Source organism: Haliotis asinina, chromosome 5 (assembly GCF_037392515.1).
Source record: "Haliotis asinina isolate JCU_RB_2024 chromosome 5, JCU_Hal_asi_v2, whole genome shotgun sequence".
Lineage (NCBI taxonomy): Eukaryota > Metazoa > Mollusca > Gastropoda > Lepetellida > Haliotidae > Haliotis > Haliotis asinina.
Window position 1 is genome coordinate 35,009,168 of NC_090284.1, and position 21,687 is coordinate 35,030,854.

The following is a 21,687-nucleotide window of genomic DNA, read 5'->3' on the forward strand; positions in this document are numbered from 1 at the left end:
AGAAAAATTTAAAGAATTCTATTGGGAAACCATCTATTCCTGGGCTTTTGTTATTTTTCATTGATTTAACAGCTTGTGTTATCTCATCTATTGTAATGTCACCCTCAAGAGTTTCAGCTTCAACAGTTGTTAGTTTTGGTGTAATAATATCATTGAATATCTCAATATATTTACTTGCTATTGTACCACCTGATGCATATAAATTTTCATAAAATTTTCTCTGCTCATATAAAATAGCCTTACCATCTGATATTACTTCTCCTCCATCATTAATGACAGTATTCATAAGCTTACTGGTATAATTTCTGTTTTCGAGATGACAGAAATATTTGGTTGTTTTTTCTCCTTCCTCGTACCACTGAATTCTATTTCTTATTTGTATACCTCTTATTTCAGCTTCTTTTAATTCATTTTAATGCATTTTAAAAGTTAATACAAAAAAACCCACATGTTCTGCTTATACTTACAGTGAATTTCTAACATGATTTTAATATCTAAACATTGTATAGATTGCCATTGTGAAACAAGAAATAAATTTAAACAAAATTCAAATATTAAATTCAAGGCAGAGGAAAGTTATAGCAACAATGTGAGGCTATCACCTCGTTCAGGAATGTATCCATCTATATCCACATAAAAGAACGATATTCCATTCATCTGCAGCTGGTAAATAATCCTGCTCTATGTCTTGTGTCTTTCAACTGTCCCATATGCGAAAAAGTGACACATGTTTTGAGAATTTTTCACACTGGTGTATACATAATCTCACTGGTCACCCAGGACAGTACACCTGGCAGCTAACTTTATGATGTCCGCCATTTAGTTAGCCAATAATGAGCAACAATCAATCAGTCAAGGTGGCGGTTAATTCTTTGTAGGAAGGATGTTGTTTTTACACTCGTACTTTACGACAGGATGTATTCAGTATAGATTACGTAAACCTACACTCAAAAACACTGCCTTTTTGACAAATCTGCTGTGGAAGTAATTAATCAATCAGTGTGTTATCGGTTAATCCTTTGATCAATGCTTGTTTTTATAAAGCAGAGGATAAACCCCCTTGCATCACTTACATGCACACATTACATAACATGCAATACATTCGTTACATCAGACCTTAATTTATAATGTTGAGTATTTACTCCAGACAGGAAAATTGCTTTAAAGGTCACATATACTCTAATAGGGTACAAATGCAAAATCAGTTGCTGACATCGTTATAAATGAAACCCCGTCATTAAAACTGCTCATTTTCATCTTCAATTACCTTAAATTGACCTTTTTGTCAACAGTGCAAAATTCTCAGCCGAAAACGAAATTTCAACCAATCAGAGCGGCGCGTCTCCGTGACGTAATAGTGGGTATAGAAATGAGGGTCTGTGCAGTATTCATCTACATTTCAAGGGTTAAACTATTTCGTTTACAGGTTTGTACGAACCTGAAATCGCGAAAACTGTTGAGAAAAATTAAAGCTATATGTTCTCACAATCTACTTTTATTAAGTTTTGTCTCCTGCTTTGCCTAGATTTTGAGTTACAACCCTTGTTTTCATAGACGATTCTGTCAAAATCACTTGGTGTCGCTAGGTTGTAATGCGTGTTAGGTGGTATAAACCTACACGTTATTTGTTATCATTCACTTGATGCTCAGGTAATGAATTTATAACAGGTATAATTAGTGGTAACGCCACTTATATTACCCGACAAAGGCCCCAATTTGGCATTTGTTTTGTCTGGATCGATCAAAGGATTAACCGATAACACGCGGATTGATTAATTAGTTTTATGGGGATTTAAATGGGGGATTTGTCAAAAAGTAGTGTTTATGTATGTACACTTTCTAATCTATACTGAATACACTCTGTCGTGTCTGTGTCTATGTAAAACAACACCCTTCTTTCAAAGGATTAACCGCCAATACATTGATTGCTCATTATTGGCTAACTAAATAACTTTTTAAAAAGAATGACGCACATTATGCAATTAGTTGCCAGGTGTGCTATCTTGGGTAACCAATGAAACTATACAGCAATGTGAAAAACCTGAAACGATACATCACGTTTTCGTATATTAGACTGTTAAAAGACACATCACTTGGGATATCTGCAGATGAATTATATATCACTTGTTTTTGTGGATATTGATGGATACATTCTTCGAAGAAGGTAATAGCCTGACATTGCTCCTATAACTTTAATTTTAATATTTGCATTTTTGTTTTTAATAAGTTGTCGTAGCTTTCAAAAGAATCATTGTTTTCATCGTTAAGTGTAATGATGCAGACGACATACACTAGGGTGTGCGTGCGAATTATGATTCATATAGGAAAACTATGAAATGTCTACATATTACATTCCTCTTATACATTCGCAGATCACTTCTTTTTATCAAGTTTCAAAATGCATACAAGTATGATTATAAAGTAATTAGGATTATGAGTCCAAGTATAAAGACGTATATTGACAAGTGTCTACATACTGGTGAGTGAACCTTACAAACCAAGTAAATTTAGCAAGTGAAGAAATTTATCGTGCAGCATTTTCACTTCGACCCCGACCTTGCTTAGGTTATGTTACAGGTTGTGTCATGCAAACTCCTTTTGGTAATGATTCAAATACATATTTATGTAGTTTTGAGTTTCTAACGTGATGAGGACAAACCATACATAATCTTATTAATTCAAATGGATTTGACTTCACGATTTTCAAAAATGGCGGCGCCCTGTCTTGGGATGAATGCTATTTAAGTTTGTTTTCACCGACTTACAAAAGGACAATTACTTCTACTGGTAGTAAAATATGTATTTTATTGATGGACAACAGGATTTTACATGACACTCCTTATAACATAACAATTTCACTCTTGGAATCGGTCAATATATGGGGTCAATATAAGATTACTTACGATAATATTGTCACTTCGACCACAACTTTGTTTCCGAGGAAGAAAGCATTATATCCATGCAAAAAACTTTTGGTCAACAATGTGTAGTAAGCAGTCTTGATTTTATAAACTCGATGAAACTTGAACTCCATTTTCTATCTTGGAAGTGTGGTAGGCGGCGAACCATCCGATTAAGTATACACCACAGGCTTCCACAAAGCTCACTTCGTGCACACTAACAACCAATCTAAGCACAAACTACGGAGTCTGGTGGAAATCTGTGCATATTGACACCATCCCCCGACCCGAAGAAACAATTGACGGCAACACAACAATTCGGCATGTCTTTGGTGACGTCGAGAAATCAGCAAAATGACGAGCTTCCTACACATTTTCTATACATTTAACTGGAAACCGTTCCTTCTAAGACGTCACTGTAGAGCTCTGGCGACAGTGTTACGTAACCTGTCTGCGGTTTCGTTTGCAGGCGAGAGAGAAGCAGACGGCTTTTTAGCAACTTTTAAGCGCTTGGTATGAATTAACCACAAGTTTGATTTTTTTTTTAAAAAATGGTATTTCGTTTCGTTAACTTTGGTTAAAATCTGAGGGCGCTTCAAATGGTACTCCCTAGAATTTAACAAATGGTATGGGGGCTTCCAGTTGCGCTTCGTAAACTTTGGTTATAGAAATGGTTATAAAAAGGGTAAAAGACAGGGGTGCTCCAATTGGTACTCCTTAGAAAGAAACAAACAGCATAGGGACTTCAACAACTTTGGTTAAATATGTGTAAAAATGGTACCTTTTAGACTCACCAATCGTCTTGGGTACTTAGAGGGGCGCTGTATAAACTTTTCATTTCTGATAACAAATCAGAGGAGTGCTATACTGGTACTTCCTGGACTTTGAAGAGAGAAAGACAAGATGAGGGTCCAACTTAATAGCTCCTACAAAAACAAGGCTTGTTTTGTGTCTAAGGTTGCATTACGTCAGGGACGTTCGTTAACAATAATCATTTTAATAGTTCATTGTTATCTTTTTCAAAACTAACAATGGTGAACCAAACCCACATATTTCAAATAATTTTGTACACAAATTGAGAAACAAGACTAAAATATGTCACTTGTCAGTGCATTTCTTATTCTGAACATAACGAGGGAAAAGATAGAGAAACATTCTACATCAATTAATTACACATTAATGCTGTAAAAAGTAATATATAACATAACTTTGTGCTGCATTTACATAAACTTTACATGAGAAGTGTAATTGAATGCTATATTTGTAGGTAACTTTATGAATTAAGCCCTAGACAATATCTGGGGATTTATGCATGAAAAATTTGTGAATCAGATTAATAAACTTCTGTTCATCCAGTTTGACTAGTATTTAACACACAACATGTTTGCAACAAAACAATAGTAAAATAAAAGTCAAAACGAATTAAAATGGCCAGTTTTTGTCTGGCATAAGCCTAATTTTTAATTAAAAATAGTCATGTTATATATGGCCGAAATCATCTCACTTCTGCCAGTGTGATGGGCACACTGAAATAAATGAAGATAGTCGTGCTAAATTGTTATGGGCCCAAACATGATGTGTACAATTTTCGTTACAGTTGACCACATGTCTGAAATGCATACTTACCTACTTACCTACAGTGTACACACACTCACACCCACACGGATGGCGTATGGCATAACATGTTATTAGCAAATAAACAACATTAAACACTGTTTTATTTTTATGTGTCTTCTGACCTACCACACCTAATTCATGAGTACTAAATTAACATGTCTGCCCTTATCTTCGTCTTTCAAAAGCAATTCGGATAAAGAAGCCTGATATGATTTCTAAATGTAAAAAGGTCAAATCAGGGTTCCTTAGCTGGAAGCCATACTAAATATCAGATCTGGAACTAGCTTGACCCTTCTGAATGACACGGACATAAAGAAACACAAGCCAGCATAGCATGATTCACATGTCTTACAATGAAGATATTAATATGTGGGACACAGTACTGTAATTTCTCTTCTATGACTGGACACTGGGGAGAAAGATATCCTAATGTGTCTCCTTGGTGCACTGATGTTAACACATTACTGGCACAACGCAGGTGGCCAATGTGGAGCTCAGAATATCACAAAGCTGCTGTACAAGTACATGGAAACAATACAGTGACAAATCTATAGCTCACCAGAACTAACAAGTGTCATCACTAGGAGACAAATCAATACGGGTCAAATTGTTTCTCTATTTGTCCATTGTTGAGTCTGTGCTAGTCCATTGTTGTCAAAAACTGTATACATGTGCTCACATCTATATTGTCAAGGCGAGGAATCTGGTATTCCAACTGTCTGTGTAGGGACGACTGAGAGCAGGATAATGCTGCTCGTCGGAAACGCCCTGAGTTTGAGCTGGAACTCTGTTCACCTCATTCATGTCTATTTGTTTTTTAAGTGTTGTGTATGCAACTAAAGGAGTTTAAACACAATGTATTCGTTCGTCTTCATCATACAATTCATCTAAATTCTCCAGTCACCGTGTATATGTGTTGAGTGTGAGTTTAGCTTTACGCCACACTCAGCAATATTCCAGGTATACGGAAGCAGTCAGTAAATAGTGAAGTCTGGACCAGACAGTCCAGTGACTAACAACATGAGCATCAATCTGCACAATCAGGAACCCATGACAGGTGTCAACCAAGTTATCGAGGTTGACCACCCGATCCCGTTAGTCACTTCTTACGAAAAGCATAGTTGTCTTTCATGGCATGCATGGGTTGCTGAAGGTGTATTCTACCATGGGACCTACACATCATCTGACAGTTACTTGATGTTTTTTTAGACTAAGTTTGAATTGTTTCCATGGAAATCATGAAAAAATAAAATAAATGCTATATATCTGTAAATAGCAAAAGGCACCACTTCAAGATCTGTCTCATATATCTGCCATGATCTGTTGAAAGATATCTTATGGTTTTCGAGTTGCACTCCGGAAACAAAGCCCATCCCTATGTTTCCATGGAAACCGGGAAAAATGAAAATGCCAAAACTTTGTAAATAGCAAAAGGCACCCCTCTGGGATCTGCCACACATATCTGCCAAGTTTTGCTGAAAGATATTAAGAAGTTTTCGAGTTGTGCTCCAGAAATGAAGCTCATCCATCCCTATTGAGACTAGGTCTGAATCGCTTCCATGGAAAATGGGAAAATGATAAATCAATAAACAGTGAAAGGCACCACTTTAGGGTCTGTCTCACATATCTGCCAAGTTTTGATGAAGGATATTAAGAAGATTTTGAGTTCTGCTCTGGAAACGAAACACACCTCTCACTTTTAAGACTAAGTCCGAAATGTTTCCATGGAAACCAAAAAAAACAATAATTCATAAAAACCTGTAAACAGCAAAAGACTCCACCTTTGCTTCTGACTGACATATCTAGCAAGTTTGGCAGAAAAATAAAAATGGTTTTTGAGTTATGCTCTGGAAACAAAGGCCACCCCACAATTTGACCAAAGTGTTCCATGATAAAACAATAATATAAAAATGTCAAGAATGTGTAATTTGGAAAAGGCGCAACCATAGGTTCAGGTTATTATATCAATCAATTTTAGTCTAAAAATACTGAACGGTTTTTGAGTTATGCTCAGGAAACAAAACAGACAGATGAGGTGTGGCATTACATGCCAGAGGGATAAAAATATTATTAGTAAGCCAAGAATATTAAGAGAAACAATTACTGAATTCATACATTTTTCAAAGCTTTAAGTTTTACCTACTAACAATTTGGGCTGCAGAGAAACCCGCATTTTCTTTAAATCAATAAAACATACTTGATACTAACAGACCTACCTACTTACCTACCTAACTACTACCTAGATGTATTTATGTTTATATTTCCCAACAGATGCTTACATCTACATAAACAAACAAACAAACAAACCCACACACACACACACACACACACACACACACACACACACACACACACACACACAATATTGAACATAAACTGAAGCTATTGAAGGTTTAACTGTATCCGCTAAAATGCAATCCAACAGTTATATTCATATTGCATACATATTCACTGAAGTTTACAATGTAAATATTAAGTCTCGAGAAGTCTAAAATTAATGCAAGGAAAGAAGACCAAAATGGTAATTCTATCTATATCTGGACTGTGATACTGAAGCTTTCTCTTTCTGAGACTAAGAAAAAAGAATTAAAACACTGTAAAGAAACTGAAAACTGCAACCTTATGGACACATTTCATTACGTCACAGCCTCAGATATAGCAGCTACAATCATTATCCTGTGCTCATCTATCACACCAAGCCATCACTGCCTATCAGACCTGGCCAGCTGGTGCTGCTGCTGCTGCCACCGCTGTGTTGGATTCGGATAGGAAATGAAAGCCACTGTATACTTATGATGATCACAAGCTCATGCAGCTAAGGTAAGAAATCATGTTTTAATCAATTGTTATTTTAATAATATATTGGTCTAGGATCATATAATCAAATTCTGGTTTGAAGTTTAACTTCATCTGTCAGTGATACAAAATGTTAGGACTGAAAATCTAACCCATAGTCAATGTATGTCTTTCTATTTTTGTCTTAAAATTCTTATGTTTTACTATTAGATTTTATGCATTTTGGAACTTCATTAAAGTACACAATCTGTTACTTTTATATGTATAACATGACTGTAATATCTAAACATTTTGTGACAAGTACAATAACATTTCACACACAGGCTTTAATTGCAACCTAGTGTGTTTCTCATTTAACTTCACACTGAAGAAAAATGAAGTGAAATAATTCTGCTGATGCAAAAACTGATTACAGTTATTGCAATAACATCGGTCTAATACTTGTTGGAGGAATGTATTCATCAGTATCCTCATCATGGAATGATAGGCCATCTATCTGCAACTGACAAACAAACATGTTCTATGTCATGTCATTCAACAGCTGATATGCATGTATATAATATTCTAATGTGTGATAGCTTCTCAACTGGTCACATGACTGGTTCAGGTTTTTTACACTGTTTTATAGCTAAATTGGTTACTCACCCTAGTCTTTGAATGGCAGTTAGAATTGAGACACATAAAGGCAAAAAGTTCATAGGTGTCAACTTCTTTACTATGATGGTCACAACTGCCTGATAAAGGAATAAGAAAATACTCCAAAACATAGCCATTACAATATGGAACACCTGTTTGACAATGGTTCAAACACAATGGTTCTGCAAGATTTCACTATGTAGATTTATTAGCTGCCATGTACAGACAACTTAAACACAAAATAAGAATCTGCAATTCAGCTGTGTGACCTTGTACAATTTCATTTATGGCCTTATTAAGAAATGAAATGCAGATTAAACCTTTGACAACTATTTGCATGATGTTGATCATTCTTTAAAAAAGTAACCAGTTAGACAATAAGGAATGATCAACCAGCGTACTGATGGTCCATGACATGATTAAATATTGAGGTAAAAAACAAAAAATAGGATCAAATTGGCTATGAATAGGATGAGAAAAACACAAAATAGGATCAAATTGGCTATGAATAGGATGAGAAAAACAAAAAATAGGATCAAATTGGCTATGAATAGGATGAGAAAAACAAAAAATAGGATCAAATTGGCTATGAATAGGATGAGAACAACAAAAGGAGCCAACACTGCTGGGATACTCTATAACAATCAGACAAGAACTAAAGGGGATATTTTCAAATATCAGTATCTGATGGACATTTACTGTTCTTAGAGTCCCATTGTTAGGTTGAGGAATTTCTGCAAGGTTGCCCAGTGTCCATTACAGTCGAGGGGGCAGAGAAATTTAATTGTATGTGGGAAACATGTTTCCATGTTTCAGAGGCTTATAATTTGGTATATCGAAAAATAAAGAATCAGTTTAATCCACAACACATGTGGAACCTCTTTTGAGCTGATTGCTCTAAAGTTTCTTGTATCTGTTGGAATGATGTATCTTTCATTTGATTTATGGAATCTGATTCAGTTAATACTTCTTGATTGATGTCTGGAAGCAGTTTTAAAACTGGTCTGTTAATAGTTTCAAGGGAACCAGTCTATAGCAAGGGAAAACACTTCAAAAACATTGGGTGGCTTTTCACCTCAAATAAAGGTAGTAAAATACAAATGTGATGCTCTCAGGTAGTTTAGATCATGCTGATCACGATGAATGTGTCAATGGATGCTGAAAACATGTTCAAAAACTACAATCAGCTAATTAATATTCAGGTTACATAAGTTTGCAAAACATATGAGTTGTGTATAGCTTGAATGCACAAGTTCTGGTACAGTAGGTCTGCTGATGTAGAGGGAACTTGTGCTACTTTGGATGGAGTGTTTTGACGTTCGAATCAACATGCTCAAGTTTTTTCTCTTTCTTGTTATGGTGACATCTATGAAAACGTGTGAGGTGAATCTTTTAAGAGATCTTTGTTTTGGTCAGGAAGGCTTGAATGATTTCTTGTCGGCCCTGTTTGATCAACTTATTTTTCTTGTCTTTGTTGATGTCAGTGATTTTCCCAGAGTCTTGGTTCCAATCTCTTCCTTCATGCGGTGGTACTTGGAGAGTTCGGTCAACACCAGACGGAACTCTTCCTCGGAGAGTTTACTGTACGTGAGCAGCAACGATATGTGGTCGTCGATTGTGTTCAGCTTGGCTTTGGCCCGAACCCTGATCTGGTCATGTGTTAAGGATTCCTGACAGACCTGATAACCCGGTGGTGACGGGGGCGACGCCTACCATGTCTAATCCCATGCCGGCAACCACGACTGCGTGTTGACCCCCATCAATCACATTTGTTGCCTTATGTGTAATCCCAGTTGCATGTCACGTTCTCATTCCATTTGGTGTTTAATGTCACGTTTCTGTTCCATTCACAGTTTCAAGCGTTCGATCCATGTCATCCATGGCCAGATACAATCCTTTTTTTTAAGTTAGCAAATAAGCTTTAATTGGTTCTCTCTCAATTTTGTATGAAAATACTTTAAACTGATGAGGTCTAAGTGTTCAGGTAAATAAATGTGGTAGAGTTGAATAAGATCAGTCTCGAGGCTGGCAGAAGGGACTGTTCCTGGTTGTACATAAGTATGACAACGTTTATGTTGATGGCGATCATACCAGTGTATTTTTGACCCAAACCGTACTCTCACATCTTTTGTGGGGGCATCTCTGAGAAAAGTTTTTTGATAATACGTGTAGCACATGGACCCATAAGCTTTCATCAGGAAGTTTTTTCACTTGTATCGCTTTATAGCGTTTTTTCTAGACAGCTGACTAACATGTTACCTATTTGTTCTGGTAATGGTGTGACATACATCCACTTTCCTGGAGCCACATAACTTTGCAGTAGTAATGCATTATTTTTAGTTCGTTGACATTATCATCCTGATCTAGGACAAGATAAGGACCAGAACAGTAATCCAGTTCAATTGAGATTTGATGACCAATTCTCGTTGCTGGTAGACATTTTCTGTACCAAGTTGATCGAATCCTTGTGTGTTCCCAAGATCAGAGAATGCAATGGTGGTGCTTTGTTATTGGTTTGAAATGTCACTCATGGTTATACTCACGAGAAAATTATATGTAATTGATTTTCCATCAATCTTTGATTGACGTATTTGATTCTGATAAAGTTGAGATCTTCATGCAAAAGAAAAGCCCTGATCTGAATGGGTCCTCTTGCCAAAACATGGACACCGTCGAGGCTTGCTAAAGGTGCAGATCCTGGTCACAGAATGATCAGGCAATGTCAGCACTGGTGTCCGTCATCCCAGGATGACAGTCCATTCAAAAGAGACTATGACGTGGAAGTGTTGACGAGATAGACTTCGATGATGAGCGTAGTGTGTAATTTGATGTTGTAATCCGTATCGAACAAATACTGCTGGTAATTGGGTATGTCAGTCAGTAAAGATACAGATAAAGATACTTGACGGAAGCTAATATGCTCCTCGTGTGACCCAGTATTCGCATTACTAGAATGGTTTTCTCTCTTGATGGAAGTTAAAACATGAGACATAACCATTTTGTAAAAGTAGGAAGGATGCTGTGATGGTGGTGTTGAGCAACAAGTTGGGCTCTTAGAAATCAGCCAGCGATTCTCACTGGCATGCATTGTTTTGTAAGTGGAGGAAGTACAAGGTGTTTTCTTGCTGAGCAGATTGAATCCCTCGGTGTCACAGAGATCGCAGAGAGTGACGCTGGGACGATGGTTCATCATGTACTACGTTCCATTACAAAATAGTTTTCAATTGGTTTTGGGATAATTTCCCAGACACGTACTTCAAACCCATGAAATGGATGTTGTTGGGTAAGAAGATGGTAGAGAGTGAGATCGTGTCTCCCACGGTCATGGTGACGTCATGGTAAACGGAGCAAATGTGGTATTGTTGTTGTTTGGACCCCTTTCACGATATCAACATCAGATGATGATGGTTGTTGCCGAGGTAAAGTTGGATGACCAGCATGGAATTCGCCAGCAGATTTTCCAGGACGTCAAACACACTGTTGAATTCTGCCACCACCTCTAATCCCACGTTTTGTATCTCGGGTTTACTTGAGAGCATGTGGGTTATTTCACATGATAGTATGTTGACAACCACGATGCGTCTCTGCAATGGGACATAAGCCAACAGCAGTGTTCTGCTGTTGATGACTTTGGTCAGGTAGTGATCTTTGTTTTCTGTGAACCCGATCTCAGAGAGCTTGAACACTCATCGTTTGTCGTCTGTGAAGATGAGCATGTGCGGGTTGTCTTGAGTGACAATTGTCCTCTCGATGTCATCACGGTCGAGCAGCTTGCCGCCGAACGCCGTGGTTATCATTCATTTGTCCTTGATGCATTGACGTTGCTATATCCACTGCCAACAGGCACTTGGATGCATTTATAAATGTTGTTTTTCAGTTGCAGGGTGTACAGCTTGCTCTTGATGCCGGGTTCATCAAAGCTGCGTGTGTCCCCTAGGTTGGAGTTCGCCAGGGTAGCACATAACCTCAGCCGCATGTCCATTCCGTGACCCAAAGCTGGAGTCATTGTTTGACATGCAGCATGACCCTGAGGTAGCTGATATTCACTGTTTCTGCTTTATATCTCACACAGATAGATGGAGTTCCATGAGGGTGCCCCTCATTAACTTTTTGTACTATAAGAATGGGAACAATTCAAATTGATTGTCATTGAATTTTTCTGTTTTCATGGCCACAGTTCTCAACAGTGTGTAAGGGCATTTGCCTTGCATGTTGTCCAACATGCTCAGCAGATCGAGATGAATGCACAGTTCATGATATAGAATGAGGTTGGGTAGTTGCGTGCCCATTAATTCACATTAATTAAGAGTTTAGTTTCAGAGCATTACATCCGCAACTGCTTTGCTAATTTCTTCTTCTACTGATAGTTCAGCTTAAGATGAATGTCTCACTCCGAATCCATATACAGTAAGCAAACTCAATTGATCCTAGTTTGTAATGAGGGTAATCTTTATTATTTCATTTCAAAGTTTAAGGTTTTATGTCATAATTTTTCATGGGTACCTCAACAAAGTTTCTCTATGATTTCTGTCATTTTCATAAATTATTCAAGTTTTAGCATACTTTAATTTACACCGTGTATGACAAGTTCACTGGCAGTGAGATGTTAGATGCTACCATATGTTTTCTACCTGTATGCTGATGATATTTCCTTTAACACTAGCTTACTGACCTGCTGATCAAGACAAAAACTGATATATTAATGGGGTTTGGCACAAGTTTATTACTGCTTCACCAAGAGATGTTATAATGAAAGCAGATGTCAAATTTGAGTACTAAATTTGAACAATTTGAACTTGTTTGGGAAAAATCCAAATGAATATAGGCACCAACCAATAAATTGATTAATTAAAGCTACCCTGGTTACCCAGGTCTAAAGATTGCTACATCTGCCAGCCAAAATGGCCATCAAACCAATAATTATTCGCAATATTTTTATATCCCTCACTTGTTGACTCTGCTTTTCAGACTTAAGTAATGAATGTGTTGTTTTGTTTCAGGGCTAACACCAGGGAATACATGTGGAGGGCCCTCTCAACATACTGCTTTTAATAAAATACTTGTGATAATCATGGCAATCAGTGCTCCAACACCCCCCCACAAAAGGCGACACTGAAGACACTTTGTTCATATATGACAAGCAATGTCCGACAACTGGAACACATCTTCTTCCCACTTCAACATGACCACACTGTTTGGAACGGCTCCTATAGAGGCAGCTGCTCAGTTCATATTTATGTTTATTTCCCTACTACTTGCCGGGGGAGGTAACTGTCTTGTCATCACAGTTGTCCTGAGACAATGCCAGCTTCATGAAACAACATACTACATCCAGCTGTGCCTTGCTGTAGCTAATCTTCTGTTCACTGTGTTTAACTTGCCCACTGTGATGTCAGTATTGAGTGTTGTGCACACGGGATTTACTGGTCCCTGGTGCCAGATACAAGGCTTCATCACGTTCACCACTGGAATTGCCAGCATGATGCTCTACACACTCTCCTCTCTCGATAGATTAATCTTCATCTTGCATCCCTTCTGGTACATCAACTCAAGCTGGGCTAAGCGTCCACATATCTACATCATATCCATGATTACGTTTGTCCTTGTCATTGGCACTGTTCCTCTGGCCAAGCAGAGCTTCAGCTTCCATGAAGGCATGATGGTGTGCACTCTTGTGACAACATTCAACTTTAGGAAACACACATACATCACAATCATAGGCACTGTTCTCTTCATCATCTGCATCTTCATCCTTATCATTACCCAGATCTCAATATTCCTGACAGTCCGGTCCAAGATCAAGAACATCCCCCGTCTGACTCGCCCGTTGAACCAGCAGTCCAGCCAGCACCTGCTGATGACATGGAAAGCCAATCTGAAGGCCCTCAAGCCCATCAGTCTTACCATCATCATCTTCCTGCTCACATGGTTGGCCTATAGTGCTGTTATTATTGTGGACAAAAGGGCCCAGAACTTCCGTAACTCAACCCAATTCAAGGCAACTTCCCGTGCTATCTGCCTCGTCTTCCTGACTCTACCCCAATTCTGCAACCCTTTAATTTACACAATGACTGACAAGAAGTTCTGTGATGCTCTCACTAGGCTTTTAAATATTAGAAGTTTCCCTGACAACAACATGCAGCCACAGACAACTCAAACCTCACGTGAACAGACATCACGGTTCTAGATATTCACAGTGCCACAGTGTTGGAGATGAGGGGCAATGAACTTCAACAACCATTGTCACTTAGAAGACATCATTCCCTGCTGCAAATTATCAAATAAAACTGAAATAATAATAAACAACAAGAAGGTCGTAATTTAAGATGAAATTAAATGTCAAAGAAAACATGACCTCATCCTCTCTTGACATCTTGCTCCTCCTCCATTAAAACAAACACACAAATATTTTCAAGACTCACTTTGACCTTGACAGAAATGTCATACTGTATAAAATATGTAAAAATAGTAATAAATTAATTGCTCAGTGAAAAATATTCAAGGGATCTCTTGAAAGTCTGTGAAGAAAATCCAGTGAACTGTTCTTGAGATATCTCGCGGACAATGTTAACATGCAGTTTAACATGCTGAAATCTTCAAAGTGTCACTGTGACTTTAAATACTATGTGAAGGTCACCAAAATTAACTGGGCCCAGTGCCTTCCCTGGATGAAGCTTGAAGAAAGTCCAGTGAATGGCTCTTGAGATATCTTACTGATCAGGGTAAAATATTAATGTTATACTTCACACGACAGTTCCTTGCCTAATTAGTTATCCGTCAGACTAATTTGTGTGTCAAATATAATCATGGCAGTCATTTCCTTTAGGATATTCATAAATTCACATCATTTCTAAACTGCTATATACAGTTATACAGTGTACAAAAATTCAAATCTGAGAGTATTTGTAACAATGAAATGCACGTTATTGCCCATTGTGTTTCAAGAATCATTTAACAAATCTTGTAAGGCTAATTATGTTTAATAACTTACATGGACAATCAGAATCACAACTTTCAATTTGAAGTTGACTTTAGCTCGTGAGATAATGACTAAATTAATCGAACGTAAAATGTATGTGACCAAAATGTCCGTTACCAGCTTGTGCAACACTAACTGAAGAAACTGTTGCAGAGTGGTTTTGTGTAAGGTTCATGAACCAGTACCCATGTGACAGACAGCATATGTTCAAAATGAGTCTTGGAGACCTGAACTTGGTTGCAGAGAAGTGAACAAATGAAATGTCACATCCATCCAAGATACAAGCTGGGTAAGGGTAACTGAATTATGTTCCTCTTAAATTCCCATCATAATTTTACAAAAAACATAAACACAACCATATGTTCATGCTGCAGATCGTTTTGATATCTACAGATTGTCAATGCTGCTTGTGGAGCCTTTTAATGATTTCCTAATAGGATGTTCAAATTTAGTTAAATAAATAAAACACAGGTTTATACATTTACTGTACAAAGCAGAAAACATATTTCCCATCCATTACTTAGTGCACTTTATTTGTCTCTCTCTATATATATACATATTAATGTAAACAAAATCACAGTATTATTTTATAATCTATTTTTCCCCAGGTTTGGGGGTGGGGGATAACAGCGTTGAGGGGACCAATTAATGGAGGATTAGTGATGGAAGCCAGAGATTAATATTTCTTGTGCTTGTTGTGGAATGTTTCCTACCATTTGCCCTGATGATGGTTTTGATGGGTGTGGCTGTGGTGAAGTATGTGTCGATGCCTGCTTGTTGCTTGAGTAGACGGCTAATGTGGTGTGATGTTTTGCCAATGTAAGGAAGTGAAATGCAAACAGGAGATGAGTCAGACTTAGTAGTTTTGGGTTTAGGTGCGGGGTTGATAGTGGAGTTGATGATGCGGTCAACAAGTTTAGTGGGATAGTTGTTGAGTTGGGTAAAGAAGTGCCTGAGATGATTCAGTTCAGGTTTAGTGGGGAGAGAGGATAAGTTTACAACACGGCGGGTGAGGGTGGAGATGACGCCGGTTTTAGTTCTGAGAGGGTGATTAGAATCAAAGTGGAGGTATTGGTCAGTACAATATTTCTCATCAAAATCTGTACACAATCCTAAAATGTGACTGAAAATATGGAAATGAAATTGTTCAATCATACTTTCCAATCTTTTTTTCTATGTGTACTTTGCTGTGGAATCCTAATTTACAAACTTCCACAATTCTGGATTTATGAACTGCCAGCATTTATGTCGAGGTATGTCACACAACCATACCACAAAGAAGATCCAAGATACAGTCTGCACCTTTAGAGATATTTAACTACTAATTACTAATGAACCTAAGGTGCAAAGAACATTTACTAAGTTCAAAGTTGTCAGTAAAATTACATATGGCCATTATTGGTTCTTTAACAATGGTGATCTTTGTTTTATTTGATTTGAGATGACATCTCTGGAGGACAAAACATCAATTCTGATCTATTTCCTTTTCTGAGATACCTACTAATGTCATCAAAAATATATTAAAGCTGTTTATTTTAATGTGCTAAAATTCATAACAAAAGTTTACAAAACACACACAAAATGCCCCAAAGCTTTCTCTTTCTGCAAACCAGTGTGCAGTTCAATATGGAGGTCATTTTCAAATTAATAATCAACAAACCTTACACAATTTGTCCCCAAACCAACACATTGATGAACACTACTTTGGCGCAATCTTCAAACATTGGTCACCTCCTCAAAAGGTGATGATTTCTACATCAAATTTGGGTTAAATGTATGTTTCAATATTCATTCCAGTGACATGAATAGTCGTCTGAGAATTTTGTAAAATATTCTGTTCCAAGACTGAATACTGCCGCACCAGGGTGTGACCAAGGCACCATTTGTTTTTTCAAATTCTCAAGATGTTACAATAACTTTTTTATGTGTTATGATACCAGAAATGTTCACTTTCAGAATGATTTTAAGTAAATATATTATTTTTAGAAAAAGCAGGAAGGCAAGAGCCAAGAAACTAAGTCAGTACCAAGTGATTGCTCTGTCATGATATGTATGTAGTTTTTGAATGCCTAGCTCTGCTTTAAAACCACATGAATCTATTATGTCAGTTAAGTAAGTATAATTATTTATAATTGAATAGTTTATTATTCATTTTATTGCCTTTCTACATTTATCAAAGGACATAAGTTTCTTAAAAAGCATACCTTCCTATTATTTCCAATAATTTAATTATAATGACAGTTGTAATTACTGTATTATTATAATACACTAATGTGTCTCCCATACATGTAAAAGAATTGTGTTGTAACAAAAATTCAAAACAAATAATGTTCTCCTAGTTAAGAAATACAATTTTATTTCATTCTGTCCAGGAATCCAGGAAGTCACTATTCTAGTTTTCGTCTCGATCCACACAGAGTAAGGTAATTCAGTTCCACAAAGTCTCATGTCTTAAAAGAAATTCTGAAATATTTAAGTCATGGTTTTACAGACACTCCTAATAATTTTGATATTTTGGATATTGCGTGATAGACATCTGCTGACACAGTCCATTTGAATTTTGCATTAAGTTACAGATACTGTACTGCAGAGAAGGCCTTCAGATTGTGCTTTTTAAACTTGAAAACATTCTAGAGTGTGTGACAAATTTAAGAATATCTACAAACAAAGGCGCCAGTAACCACCACATAGTTCCTTAATGTAACACGTTTTGCTATTTTGGTAGACTCTAACCAAAACAGATTAAGTTGTGTAAATCACAAACTTGGCAGCAATACTTTTGTTGTTTTATTTGTTTCATCTTTTGTTTTTGTGTAATGAGACTGTTCACTGAATCTGTCATTTGATGCAATTTATTGATGGGTTATTTAACAGAATACTTGTTTACTTTGGCCAGAATTGGATGGGTAGGCGCATGCACATGTAACGCCAGCTCTCGCACAAAAAGCCCTACAAAGCTACTTATGGAGTTCCGAGCTAGTCCCTGATGGATTAAAAAGTAAGTTTCTAACCAACTGAAATAATTCTTGTGAACCCTCTGACCATTACCCCTTCGAAAATTTGACTTTGGAACAGAAAAATCACCTCACATGTGAATATTTCAAGTGTGACAGGTCAAAGGTGAAGTTGTGTGAAGCATGCCATACAGGTATCATGGAGTGGTGTGACTACAGGTGTGTTGACTTTCATTTATCAGCTGTGTTTTCTCTCTCATTAACTATGCTGCCAAAAAAGATTTTACTGAAATAAATGCTGACATACATGAACTTCGTCACATGATTTCAGAAATGCCCACGAAACTGATATTAAAGAGCTTTTGAAGGCCACTGTTGATGAGTGTATTAAATCTCTAAGAGAAAACCTAAAGGCTGAAATTTCACGGGCTGTTGTGTCCAAAATTGGCACTGACCAGGTTAAGAGTGATGTTATGGCACTACAAAATGAAATGACAAACTCTGTAAGGACTTAATAGACAAAGAAGCTAAACTTGACAATTTGGAGATGAAATTATTAGAAGTACAGGCGTGGACAAATGAAGATGTCAAGTAAAGCAATCAGAATGAACAATTCCCAAGGAAAAACAGTATTAAAGTGTTTAATATACGCTAAAACAGAGGGTGAAGACTTGAGAGAGAAATTCGCAGATTTCAGGAGATCTAAGGCCAATCTTGACGTAGGCCAGAGCAACATACTGGCAATTCATAGAATCGACCATGCCAATAAGTTGATTATCAAGCCCAGTCTCATCAAATTTGCTTCATCCGGAGCGAAGTCAACAGTAATTCGGTTGAGGAAACAAATAAGGAGAGATCCGAGGTGAGGTTATCTGATGACATGACAAAGGCTAATGTCGCACTTATCAACAGACTTAAGAATCACGATGGCATTGACGATGCATGGTACTTCAACGGGCGGGTATACGGAACCACAACTGAGGGTTATAAGTGTCCCTCCAACTCCCTATTTCACTGATAGGGCATATAACATTAACATTCTATGCCTCCAGCACGATGGAGCATGTTAGTTTATTTGAAATCTTACTGATGTTTCAAGTTTCAGTTGAATGCCTTCATATAGGTGAAGTAAGCCTATAATGTGTCGTGTGATGTATAAAGTGTCTTACGACAATCCACATAATGTGCTACATGGTGTCATATACTGTCGGAAAATACAACACATAGGTCCATGATGTCACCATCAGGTGTGACATAATATGTTTAAATGTTATCTTCAGGACATACGAAGATAACTATGGACACCATATTCCAAGACACAACTTTTTTTACTCGAGGTTTTTGTTTCTTTGTTCTTTGGGTTTTCTTTCTTTTTTGGAGGGATGATTACAGACTTAATTTTATGTTCATTTGTGGAAGATATTCCAATCCATCCATCGTTGTGTTATCATGTGCTTGCGTACTATAAGCAGCAAATATGGAGATGACACTGATTACTATGTTACTATAATTGGATTCCTGGATCCAATTTATAACAGTGAATACTGCTTTATGTTATTTAAGTTTGAACACACTCCATGATTACAATTATTTGAGGAAAGGGCCACTCTCCAAGGGATATCAATCATTCATGTTGTATTTTTATTCTCTCTCTCGCTCTCTTTCTCTCATATGCAGACTCACGTCGCTTGCATACAATATATAAACAATGAGTAATTTGTGTATTTTATCCTGGGGGCCTCCAGTCTGATTCAGTAAAGTGAAGAGATATTTTCAGTTTTCTAAGAAAGAAAAAATCTTCCATTATATTTCTTCAAGAGACACATAGTACACTAGAAAATTAACAGCACTGGGCAGCTACATGGGGCTACAGAGGTTTCTTTTCACATGGAACCAGTAACAGTGCGGGAACATTAAGATTGATCAAAAAATAATTTAGAATATGAAGTTCATGAAATAATTTCGGATGATAATGGTTGCTTTGTTATATCTGACATTACAATAGAAAATATTAGATTTTCAGTAACAAATATATACCGACCAAATAAAGATTTGCCAGATTTATTCCAAAATCTCTTCTCGGAATTACATCATTTATCCGGGGCTATTATTTCATGTGGAGACTGGAATGTAGTTCAAGACTATTACTTAGATACCTGTAATATAAAGCACAGAAATAATACTGGGGCATTTGAGAAAATTAATGAAATAAAAACTAAGCTAGGGTTGGTCGATCCTTATAGAATTTTTAACCCTGACAAACAATAATATACATGGCAACAAAGCAGACTTGACTATTTTCTTGTCTCTGAATAAGTTATGTCCCTTATCAAACGTGTATCCATAGATATCAGTTACAGGTCTGATCATTCTATTGTTTCACTTGAGCTTGTGTTGAGTCCCAAACAGCGTGGACTGGGCTACTGGGAATTCAATTCGTCCCTATTCTACAACTGTGACTATGTCCATCTTGCTAAATTAACTATACGCGATACTATACTTGAATACCATATCTCTGGAGATTTGGGTAACTTAGAAAATATTGAATTATCAGTGAACGATCAATTATTTTTTGACATACTTAAAATGAATATAAGAACTAAAACTGTAGGGTATTCAATTAAGCGAAAAAAACAAAATGAAAAAGAAGAGAAAATGGTGGAACGTGAAATATATGAAATGGAAGCCAGATTTTCAACCTTGAGTAGTAAGGAAAATAAAGATTTATGCTCCAAAAAAGAAAAACTTGAAAATATTAGAACCGCTAAAGTGAAAGGGCTCATATTTCGGAGTAAGGCTAGATGGTACGAAGAGGAAGAAAAAGATATGGAAATATTTTACGAATTCAGAAAAGAGAAATTATATCAATAAAAATATGGGTTTACTTATAACACCAAGTTTTGACAAAAATGGAAGACATATTACGAGAATCTTCCAATTTTCGTAATAATTTGTATAGAAGTAAACATGCAAGTGACTGGTTATCCCCCTTTTCACACACGTTTTTATGGCGCTTCATAACCCATATAAATGTTTCTTTATACGTTTGAATACCATCCTTTTCAAGTTTATTTGGGGTGGCAAATGTGAGAAAATTAAAAGAAATATGTTAATAAGTGACAATGAAAAGGGGGGTTTGAAAATGATAAGTATTATGTCATTCTGCAACTATATGAGGATTAAATGGATTAACAGACTATACAATGCAAAGGGACTATGGCAGCACTTAGTATTCCAACACTATCTCCATAAAGGGGATATCAATCTCTTTAACTTTGAAAGACATAAACTTTTATCCTACTCAAGAAATATTAAAAATTTGTTTTAGAAAGATGTTGTAGTATGTTACACTTGTATTAATAAAACACAGACTGAAAGCATTAGAGACTTTATATGTCTACCAATTTTATACCATATACTGATATAAGTCTCTTTGTTTCACGGTATAAAAAAGGAATGAAAACTATGCAAGATATTATAACAGATACTGGTGATGTGAAACCATTTCTTATACTAAAAGTGGAATTTAATCTTCATGAAACATATCTCATATATTTAAGATTTTTTAAGTATATACCTAAACAATATCTTGATCTTGCTAAGGCAACACCTCATTATGATGAATTAGCCAACACTGACTTCTATTCTTAAACAAATATGTAACTCAGCTGACTGTAAATTTGTCTGTTCACAGCTATGTGACACTCACACAATTTCACTGGATCATCTTCAACTCAAGTGGGAATATAAGCTTGATGCTGTTTTATCAGACACTTATTTTGCTGACTGTTTTACAATGATAAAC

General features: G+C 36.6%; 2 protein-coding genes across 2 annotated transcripts in view; one reads left to right on the forward strand and one right to left on the reverse strand.

Moving 5' to 3' along the window:
• Nucleotides 1-21,687, reverse strand: part of LOC137284153 (telomere length regulation protein TEL2 homolog) — a 99,864-nt gene that overhangs the window by 12,090 nt on the left and 66,087 nt on the right. The gene's annotated exons all lie outside the window — the stretch shown is intronic.
• LOC137284159 (olfactory receptor 51M1-like) lies at nucleotides 13,093-14,136 on the forward strand. The gene has a single exon (XM_067815875.1). It carries the CDS (start codon nucleotides 13,093-13,095, stop codon nucleotides 14,134-14,136), a length of 1,044 nt encoding a protein of 347 aa, XP_067671976.1.